Source organism: Piliocolobus tephrosceles, chromosome 1 (genome assembly GCF_002776525.5).
Source record: "Piliocolobus tephrosceles isolate RC106 chromosome 1, ASM277652v3, whole genome shotgun sequence".
NCBI classification, from domain to species: domain Eukaryota; kingdom Metazoa; phylum Chordata; class Mammalia; order Primates; family Cercopithecidae; genus Piliocolobus; species Piliocolobus tephrosceles.
This window is the reverse complement of record NC_045434.1, coordinates 175855117-175866328: the sequence shown is the minus strand read 5'-3', so window position 1 is coordinate 175866328 and position 11212 is coordinate 175855117. Positions and strand designations below refer to the sequence as shown.

Here is an 11212-nt window from a genome sequence, read left to right as displayed (position 1 = left end):
AAAAAAAAAAAAAAAAAAAAAAAAAAAACTACTAGAGTAAGGGCTCATTCCATAGCCAGCATAGCAATTTGGTCCATAAACAGAGATCAGGGGGTCCTTGTAAGGAGACTTCCTAGTGAAGAGCTCATGGAGTAAGGTTGGGTTGCTTTCTGCCTTGAGAATGGCTTTTCAGGCAGTGTCATTGTGGAAGGGACTTGAGAGGCTGTCTAACCAGCTGCCCATCCCATGGTAGCCTTCCCTTATCCATGTTTGCAGCTCCTTATGTTGCTCTTCTACTGCTGGGAAGCTCACTAGTCACTGCTTCTGTCTCTTTCTGGTTTCAGGGCTGGACTCCTTGCCACCAAACCAGGAGGCCACGTTGTCTATTCCACCTGCTCACTCTCACACTTACAGAACGAGTATGTGGTGCAAGGTGCCATTGAGCTCCTGGCCAATCAATACAGTATCCAGGTGCAGGTGGAAGATCTGACTCACTTCCGAAGGCTTTTCATGGACACATTTTGTTTCTTCTCATCCTGCCAGGTTGGGGAACTGGTAATACCAAACCTCATGGCCAATTTTGGCCCTATGTACTTCTGCAAAATGCGTAGGCTGACATAGCATTACCCAGTCCCTGAAGCAAGAAGACAAAGGGTATACTCTGTTAGAGGCACCAGAAACTGGAAACTGGGACCAGTGGCAGAGATGCACTCTGGGTCCTGTCTCCATCCTCTTCGTGTCTTTCTGCAGTTTTTGGCAATAAGAAGTAGAATATTTTCTGTCCTGTTGTCCAATTGTGGAGCATCAGCAGGTTTCTAACTCACTCATTACCCCCTGCCCCATATCCAGGCCTGCACCAAAGTTCACTGCCCCCTTAGGGGCTTAGAAGGAGAAGCCAGTAAGCAGGCTCACACTAAGTTGTAAACATAGGAAGAAGCATTTGGCCAATAAAGTTGTTGAAGCTCTATAGACCTGGGGCTGCAGTTGGGGACTTCATGTTGGTGCACATGCCATTAGTTCCATTTGTACCAGCCAGTTACTGAGCCCCTGTCACCCTTGAAGTGAGTTCCACCTGATCAGTCTTGAGCAGGCAGCAGGCTCAATTAAGCCCGCCTGGGTTTTCCATATGGCCCGTGATCTAATTTAAGGAACAAGTAACTAAAAATATTAAGCCAATGCAAAATAATCTGCTTACCTACTCACATTGGAAAAGCCCTCTGAGCTGAATAATTCTGGCCATTCCTGCTGTCAACAATACTGCTGCCCAAATGTGGCTTAGGAGGCTGCTTCTGCTACAAAACTATCATACTCTTGTGCGTGCCTTGTTCTTTGTTCATTCTTTTAGCAAGTATTCCCAGACCTCGTCTATGACAGGTAGCTAGGGAGCTCTTGGAGATGTAGCAGTTGGGATTGTGGGAGATTACTGGGCTTCCTCATCCTTTGGAATGGTAACTCTCCTTTTGCTTTCTGAACACCTAGGAATCTCCTGATGTTTCGTTTTGTTGTATTCCAGACTTTTTGTTGTTCCTAGTCTGCAGCTGAACTCTGGTGCCTTTTCTTTGGCCCACCCCCTAATCCCTAACTCTTCCTCAGCATTACAGGGCTTCACTGCACACACTGTGTTCAGGGCAAGATTTCATCACTTACTGACTGCATACTGGATATGTTGTTTTTGTAACTTTTGCCAAAAGAAAGTAACTTTTAGTGGCAGGGATATAAAAAATTGCTCAGGGTCACTTGCAGATATTTTCTTTTTAAACATTTTTTTTTTTTGCCTGGAAAACTGGTCCTGTGCAGAAAAGGGTGTGTAACTTTAGAATACCTGAAGGCTTCTTGGCTCTTCCACTTTCCTTATTCCTCCTCTTCCTGCCACTCTTTTTGTCCCTTCTGCCTTTCCTGCTCATCCTTATTTGGGTATTAGAGGTGTCAGTTGAGGAGGGACTTTAACTGAGGTTAAGCCTTCTTTTGGGATTTGCATTGTAATTGAGGACCCTGGAAGATCTCTGAGACTCAAAATCAGGTGAAGCTAGAAGATGGAGCTTCAAGGAGCATGGCTAGTGCTGTGAGTAGGACCCTAACTAGCCTCCGTGCATGGCATATGGTCCCTGCATGCTGTTCACTCTGTATAGTACTTAGTATTTGCTGAGGCTAAGAGGCCTCAGGTGCCTGGGCTTCTGCCCTTGGGCTCCTGGATATCCAGCCTGGTGCTAATTGAATGCTAAGCAGTGGTAATTCAAAATGAGAGGGTCCCCTGCCTCTAGAGTCTTAATCTAATTGGGGACAGACAGACCTAGATAAGAAAAGCAGAGAACTACTTTGGAAAACAGTTTATCTGCTGTAATTGAACATTCAGCTACCCTATAACCCAGTTAATCCAATACTGGGGATAAATCCTAGAGAAACTCATACATGTACACCAGGAGACGTGTACAAGAATATTCACAGCAGCCCTATTCACAAAAACAAAAGCCTAGAAATAACCCAGATGCCCATGAGCAAGAGAGTGGACAAGTAAACTAGAATATTCACATAATAGAATATATTATACAATTGTCAAATGAACTATAATGATACTTAACCATATGGATGAATCTGAGCAATAAAATAATTAAGTGAAAAAAGTTTAATCCCAGAAGAGTAAATGTAGCATGATGCCCTTTCTGAATGAAAGGTTTTTTTCTTTTCTGTGGAGTTATTCTTTACATACAATATAGTTCATACATTTTAAACATATTGTTTAATAAATGTTGATAATTGTATATAATAGTATAGTCACCATCACCATCAAGATGTAGAGAATAGGCTAGGCACAGTGGTTCATGCCTGTAATCTCAACACTTTGGAAGGCCAAGGTGGGAAGATCACTTGAGCCCAGGAATTCTAGATCAGCTTGGACAATATAGCGAGACCTGGTCTCTACCAAAAAGAAAAAAAAAAGTAGGCTGGGCACAGTGGCTCACACCTGTAATCCCAGCACTTTGGGAGACCGAGGCGGGTGGATCACGAGGTCGGAAGATCAAGACCATCCTGGCTAACATGGTGAAACCCCGTCTCTACTAAAAAATACAAAAAATGAGCTGGGTGTGGTGGTGGGCTTCTGTAGTCCCAGCTTCTTGGGAGGCTGAGGCAGGAGAATGATGTGAACCCAGAAACCAGAGCTTGCAGTGAGCAGAGATTGCGCCACAGCACTCCAGCCTGGGGGACAGAGCAAGACTGTCTCAAAAAAAAGGTAGCTGGTGTGCTGGCGTGTGTGTGGTCCCAGCTACTTAGGAGGCTGAGGCAGGAGGATCACTTGAGCGCAGGAGTTTGAGGAGTTTGTATTTGTAAAAATACAAAGAGAGTGAGACTCCGTCTTGTGCCCCTGCACTCCAGCCAAGGTGACAGAGTGAGACTCTGTCTCAAAAAAAAAAAAAAAAGAGAGAAGGGCATTGGTATTTATAATGTGCTGTTTATAATGTGCTGTTTAAAGTCTGAAGCTCAACCAGGTGCTGTGGCTCACACCTGTAATCCCAACACTTTGGAAGGCTGAGGCAGGTGGATCACCTGAGGTCAGGAGGAGTTCAAGACTAGCCTGGCCAACATGGTGAAACCCTATCTCTACAAAAATACAAGCAGGCGTGATGGCAGGTGCTTGTAATCTCAGCTACCCAGTAGGCTGGGGCGGGAGAATTGCTTGAACCTGGGAGGCGGAGGTTTCAGTGAGCCAAGATAGCGCCATTGCACTCCAGCCTGAACTACAGAGAGAAACTCCATTTCAAAAATAATAATAATAAAGTCTGAAGCTCCACTGATTACTCCTTTTATTGATTATTTGCAGCTGGTATAACCAGTTACATATGTCTGGCTTAATTACATGGCCAGAGCAACATAAAAGCCCTGCTGAGAACTTCTGATTTGAGCTCTTCCAAAACCAGGATAGATTCCTCACATAGATCATGATAATTCAATCCAAAGGCACTTTGCAGTGCAGTCCACATATGCATAAGGACCATGGGGAGCTTGTATTTGGGAAGTTCTGAGATTCCTGATGTTTACCTACCCAGTCTTTCTCTTGCTGCCCTGTGTCCTTTGCCTTTAAATAAAAATCTTACGTGATTATGCTCTGTGAAGCCTGGATAATCCTTTCAAATATTTGGTCTTGGAAAATTTTTGCATATATGCATGGAATCATACAGTATGTAGTCTTTGGTGTTTGACTTCTTTGACTTAGTATAATGTTTTTGAGATTCACTTTGTTGTAAGTATTAATGTTTTCCTTTTTGTTGCTGAATTGTATTCCATGGTACAGACATACCACCATTTTGTGTATCTCTTCACCAGTTGATGGACATTTGAGTTGCTTCCAGTTTTGGGCTATTATTAATAATGCTGCTAAGACCTTTTGGGCATATAATTTTGTGAGTACATGTTTTCTTTTCTTTTTTTTATTTTTTGATATGGAGTCTCACTCTCTTGCCCAGGCTGGAGTGCAATGGTGCAATCTCAGCTCACTACAATCCCTGCCTCCCAGGTTCAAGCGATTCTTCCACTGCAGCTTCCGGAGTAGCTGGGATTACAGGCACCCGCCACCATGCCGGGCTAATTTTTTTGTATTTTTAGTAGAAATGGGGTTTTGCCATGTTGGCCAGGCTGGTCTCGAACTCCTGACCTCAGATGATCCACCTGCCTCGGCCTCCCAGAGTGCTAGGATTACAGGTGTGAACCACCATGCCCAGCCCATGTTTTCTTCTAGTAAATACTTAGGGGAAGAATTGCTAGATCATATGGTAAATGTATGTTTAACTTTATAAGGTACTATCATACTGTTTTCCAAAGTGAATCTACCATTTTGCATTGCTATCAGCAATGTATGAGAGGTCCAGTTGCTCCACATCTTTGCTAACACTTAGGATTATCAACCTTACACTTTATTCTACTGGGCCAGGTGGGGTGGCTCATGTCTGTAATCCCAGTACTTTGGGAGGCCGAGGTGGGCGGATCACTTAAGGTCAGGAGTTCAAGCCCAGCCTGGCCAACATGGTGAAACCCCGTCTGTACTAAAAATGCAAAAATTAGCCAGGTGTGGTGGCACATGCCTGTGATTCCAGCTACTTGGGAGACTAAGGCACAAGAATCGCTTGCACCTAGGAGGTAGAGGTTGCAGTGAGCCGGGATTGCACCACTGTACTCCAGCCTGGGCAACAGAGGGAGACTCTGTCTCAAAAATAAATAATAAGTAATTATTATTATCCACATTCTAGTGGATGTGTCTTAATACCTCATTGTGGTCCTAATTTGCATTTCTCTAATGACTAGTGGTGCTATAAAATTAAATACAACTAAGAATTTAAAAACATGTAAAAAGAACATGTGTGCAGTAAAACCATGTAAGAAAGAGAATGGTTATCACTATGGGGGAAAGAATGGTTCTCACTATGGGATTCAGTATAATGGTTCTTACAGATAGGGGGATAGGATGGGGCTGGAGGGAACATAAAGTTAGATTATTGTTAAGGCTCTCGCTTTTATATTTGGTGCTTATTGCATTATTAAAAGCAGCTAAGTTAATAAAAAGTTATGTATAAAAATATGTTATTCATGACAAAGTGATAAGAGTATGTTATAAACAAAGATTATGATTAATTCAATTTTGTACACCTGAGGTCTCCCTAAAAAGAGAGAAGGGGTTGGCTGGGCATGGTGGCTCATGCCTGTAATCCCAGTACTTTGGGAGGCCAAGGCAGGTGGATCAGCTGAGGTTAGGAGTTCGAGACCAGGCTGACCAACATGGCAAAACCCCTTCTCTACTAAAAATACAAACCAAAAAAAAAAAAAAAAGAAAAGCGAGCGAGAGAGAGAGAAGCGGGTAGAGAATCAAGCCCACAGAGAATAATAATGCAAAATATGGCTTAATGTAGGAGGGATCATATTGAGAGACCTGGAAGCTTAGCAGTATTGCCTCAGTCTTGTTCATGAGCTCCTCTTTCCTTGTGACTTGCAACAGTTCAACCATAGCAGAGGGTCAGGTATTGGGACAGCTATGGGTCAATATAGATTGATAGCTTGGAGCTATGGTTTTCACGTTTTAGGAGTCACAGATCTGTTTGAGAGACTGGTAAAAGCTTTGGCCGTTCTCAGAAAAACAAAGACAAAAAACACCAGAGCATTTTACATAAGATTTCAGGGGCTTGGGTACTTCCTAAGGCCCATCTGTAAACCCCAAGTTAAGAACCTTTGGATTAGAAGATCTCAAATTTGAGGGTCTTTAGTGAAGGCAAGGGGGTCAAGCAGAGACCCCCAGTAACAAATCACCACTCTCACCCCTGCCAATCTGCCCTTCTTCCCATCTGCATTCTTCATCTTCAAACTTAACACCACCCTTTGCCCTGCTGCCCATGCCAAAAACTGCAGCCATCCTTGACGCCGTGACAGTAATCACTACTGTATATTGAATGTACCTGAGCTAGGCCCATGTGAAAAAAGCATTGTTTTATTTACATCATTGTTTCCTACTTTCACAGAAACCCTAGGATATGCTCTTTTTTGTTGTTGCCTATTTATTATAAAACTTTGAAAGAGTTATTTGTTAATTTGAACATTTTCATCCATTTTGTGGCTTTTCTTTGCACTATTTTTATGGTGTGTTTTTATTGCAGGACAGACAAGCCTCAAAACTGGGGCTTAGCCTGGGAGAAAGCCAGGGAAGAATTCAAGGGCAAGCTAGTGGTGTTAGACAGCAATCTTTTATTGAACAGTACTGCTCCTTGCAGAGTAAGGCTAACTTATAGGCAGCAAATCCAGAGTCAGCTGATACACTCTTTTTAGTCCCATTTTATAGAGAAGGAAACAAGCTTAGATTGCTTAAGTAACTCAAAAAGTTACAATCTGAAATTTCTTTTTCCTTTTTTTAAAGACAGGATCTGGCTCTCACCAGGGTGGAGTGCCGTGGCATGATCTTGGTTCACTGCAACCTCCGCCTCCCGGGCTCAAGAGATCCTCCTGCCTCAGCCTCCTGAGTAGCTGGGACTACAGGCACGTGCCACCGCGCCTGGCTAAGTTTTGTATTTTTGGTAGAGATGGGGTTTCGCCATGTTGCCCAGGCTGGTCTTGAATTCTTGAGCTCAAGTGATCTGCCTGCCTTGGCCTCCCAAAGTGCTAGGATTACAGGCATGAGCCACTGCGCCCAGCTGCAATCTGAAATTTCTTTCTTGAAATGTTGCTTATTTTTCTCCCCTTCCTAGCATTCCTGCCTTAGGTAGGGCCTTATCAGTTCTTACTGATCAATGGCAGTAGCCTCAAAACTCATTTCTATTACTCTAATCAGCCCTAAATTTTTCGATTCTTCCCCATCCTCTCATGCCACCCCTTATCTATTGTGTGATTGTCGATCACAATAATTCCTCCCATTCTGTCCCAGTACAATGTGACTTCGCTATTTCTATCAGTAAGAGATGGAGTCTGTTTCCCCACCTCTTGAATCTAGGCCAGTCTTATGATTTGTTTTGACCAATAAAGTCTGGTGGAAGGGATGCTGTGCAACTTCTGCGTGTAGGCCTCAAGAAGCCTTGCAACTTCCATGCTCATTTTGGAGCTCTTCTGCTGCTCTGTGAAGAAGCCTGGACCAACCTGCTGGAGACATGTGCTGGAAGCTCTCTTAGACCTCCCAAGCTCCGTTAAACAGTTAGGTGACCCAAACAGCATGAGTGACCCCAGCCAAGACCAACCTAAATCGCTGACCCCCAGAATTGTGAACAAATAAAGTAGTGGTTGTTTTAAGCCAGTAAGTTTTGGAAATGGTTAAGTAAATTTAAATAAAATTTTGACATATGTCATTTGTGTTAATAAGTAACACAAATCTGAGTGTCATTCATCTGCTTATAATTCTGTGTTCTTTAGGCTGGGCATGGTGGCTTATGCCAGTAATCCCAGCACTTTTGGAGGCCAAGGCCAGCAGGGTCGCTTGAGGCCAGAAGTTTGAGACCAGCCTGAGCAACATAGCGAGAACCCGTTTTTACAGCAAGATCCTTTGTTCTCTCTGCATTGCCAACAGGATCAAGTCCAGACTCTTGCCCTGATCCCTGGTTGTTGATGCTGTTTCATCTGTGTCTCTGTCATGCCCTACTGCACCCCTTTCACACAAATTCTTTGTCTATCCATCCATAACATACGCCAATGCTTCTGTGTCAAGACAAATTGTCTCCTCTATCTAAATGCCTTTTCCCATGTGCTTTCTTGCTAGCTCAGATTTCCACCCCTCTGGAAGCTTTCTCTAATCCTTCTAACGCTGAGTTGATCCTCTTCTGTGCTCCCCAACCCTCTCTATAATACAATGAATATAGCACCTTCCATGGCCACTTTTTTTCTTTACCCATCCCCAAACCAGGAATTGTTAGGGACAGTAAGCTGGTATTTATTTTTGCATCCCTAACCCCCAAGTACCAACATGCTTAGTACCTATTTGGTAGTTAATATACATTTGAGTACCTCCTATGTGCTAAGCTTAATTGTAGATACTAGAGTGAGTGGTGAACAGAGCAGAAAAAAGTCCTTGTTCTCATGGGATGTACAATCTAGTGGGCAAGATAGACAAGTAATTACAAGTAAATTATAAGCAATTACAATTAGTTATAAATAAATTATGAGGGAGCCAAGTACTGAGAGAAGTGTAATGTGCATATACCCGAGGGACCTATCCTTGCCTGGAGGAAGAGATGTTTAAACAGAGCTGAAGATAAAGAGGAGTTAAATCAGTGAGGCAGAGGAGGATGTTGGGAGTGCTCTAGCAGAGGGAACAGTTTGTGTGAATGTGAAGTCGGGAAAGAGGATATTCTAGATTCTGAAAGAGGTCCAGTATCCTGCAGTGTAGGGAGAGAGGAATGGTTGTGAAACACAAGGCTGGAGAAGCAGGCAGAAGCTAACTACAACAGGGCCTTCTGGGCCACTTGAAGGAATAGGTATTCTATCCTGAGTAACTGGAAGCCACTGTGGGAGTTTTAAGCTGGAAAATGATCTGATCAGATTTCATGGGCCCCCCAGTGGGAATATGATTATCAGAATGTACTGACTGAGGAAGTTAAATAGCTGGCTCTACAGAAATTGCTTCTGAAAGTTGGTCCTGTCCTTAAGCTTACTCAACCTTATCTCTCTGAGTAAATGGGAACTCTTGAGCTCCAACCCGTTTAGACCATATTTTGAGGTGACACTTTAGGAGGTGTACTGGCTGAAGAGGGTGACCAGGAAGGAGAGGAAACTGAAAGTCTCATTCTGGGGAGAACTGGGGGAATTGGGAGTATTTCGCCGGGAGAAAGACAGACTTAAAGAAGAGAGATGCTGTCTCCAACTAGGACTGTTCTGAGGCAGGAGAAGCAGATGTGTTTTGAGTATCCCCAGGGGCAGAGCTGGGACCAGTAGAAGGAAGTTGTAGTGAGCCAGATTGTAGGTTAGCATGTGAAACCTTTCAATGAGTGTTTTCTGAATTATGGCTCACAACCATGATTCATTAGCGGTCATGAAGTCAATTTGTGGGTATGGTAAGCCTTAGGACTTCTCACAAATACCTAGTTACTTCTTCTTTTGGACATGTGGTAGGCTTGCCTTCCCCACTCCCTCTGCAGGTAGGCATAGTCACGTGACTTGCTTTAGCCAATGAAATGTGCACAGAGGTGGTGTCTCTTTTTTTTTTTTCAGATTCATTTCACTTTTGTTATGAATAAACACAATCTCAGATCAGTATAACTAGCTTCAGAGTTGATATTAATAGAAATTATTCCAAAATTATTCTTAAGTCACAAATAACTACTATGCCACGTAAAAAGGGAAAAATCCCACCTAATCAAAGAAAAGGTATCCTATGTATGTTTCCATGGGAATGAGTTTAAGCATTCTCAAATTTTTTCTGGCCAGCTATCCACCACTTCTCCAATGGATTCATTCAGTCTCTTGGAGAAACGTGTAGACTAATGATAGCATCTGGGACACATAGACAGATCAACTTCATGGTGGACATTGTTATTATAAAAAATACTCAGGTCTTGAGAATTCCTGTGCTGAAGGATCCCAAAATGTTTTATAAAAAGCATTAGTCATGCCTCAAAACTGCCCTTTGAGGTAGGTCAGTATTATTATCCCCATTTTAACAGAAGAAAATTGAGGCATATTAGAGTTAAGTGACTTGTCCAGGGTCACATAGCAAGTCAGTGGCACAGTGGTAGGAGAGGCTCTGTCCTTAATCACCAGCATAACATTGCCACCTTGATTTTTTTTTTTTTTTTTTTTTGAGACGGAGTCTTGCTCTGCCGCCCAGGCTGGAGTGCGGTGGCCGGATCTCAGCTCACTGCAAGCTCCACCTCCCGGGTTCACGCCATTCTCCTGTCTCAGCCTCCCGAGTAGCTGGGACTACAGGCGCCCGCCTCGTCGCCCTGCTAGTTTTTTGTATTTTCTATTAGAGACGGGGTTTCACCATATTAGCCAGGATGGTCTCGATCTCCTGACCTCGTGATCCGCCCGTCTCGGCCTCCCAAAGTGCTGGGATTACAGGCTTGAGCCACCGCGCCCGGCTTTTTTTTTTTTTTTTTGAGACAAAATTTTCTTCTGTTGCCCAGGCTGGAGTGCAGTGGTCCAATCTTGGCACACTGCCTCCCAGGTTCAAGCAATTATCCTGCCTCAGCATTTCGAGTAACTGGGATTACAGTCAACTGCCACCACGCCTGGCTAATTTTTTTTTTTTTTTTTGAGACAGAGTCTTGCTCTGTCACCCAGGCTGGAGTGCTGTGGTGCAATCTCGGCTCACTGCAAGCTCTGGTTCCCGGGTTCACACCATTCTCCTGCCTCAGCCTCCCAAGAAGCTGGGACTACAGGCACCCACCACCACGCCCAGCATGCAGTGTTCACTGCATGTTCATGGTGCGAGGAATAAGGTGGTGTAGGACCCAGTGCTTGCTCTGAGGAGAGTCCAGACAGACACAGGAACAGATGATTCAATACTGTATGATAAATCCTTGCACCAGAGAACACAGGCAGCTTTGAGAGCATAGAGAAGTGGCCCTGATCCAGATGAGGGAATTCTGGGAAGTCTTCCCAGAGAAAAGCATACTTCTGCTGAGACAGGAAAGTCAAGTAAACTAAGACACAATGATGAAATAGCTGCAAGGCAAAAAACGAAAAAGAAAAAATATCAACTATAATCTTTTTTTTGAGACAGAGTTTCACTCTTGTTGCCCAGGCTGGGGTGCAGTGGTGTAATCTCAGCTCACTG

At 43.7% G+C, this 11212-nt stretch overlaps 1 protein-coding gene across 2 annotated transcripts in view; it reads left to right on the top strand.

Moving 5' to 3' along the window:
• Positions 1–2916, top strand: part of NSUN4 (NOP2/Sun RNA methyltransferase 4) — a 24754-nt gene extending 21838 nt beyond the window's left edge. For both annotated transcript variants that reach the window (XM_023221509.2, XM_023221510.2), the window contains exon 6: positions 324–2916. In XM_023221509.2, the coding sequence (XP_023077277.1) occupies positions 324–600 (277 nt within the window). In that variant the 3' untranslated portion in view covers positions 601–2916. The remainder of the gene's footprint in view (positions 1–323) is intronic.
• Positions 2917–11212: the final 8296 nt, after the last annotated feature.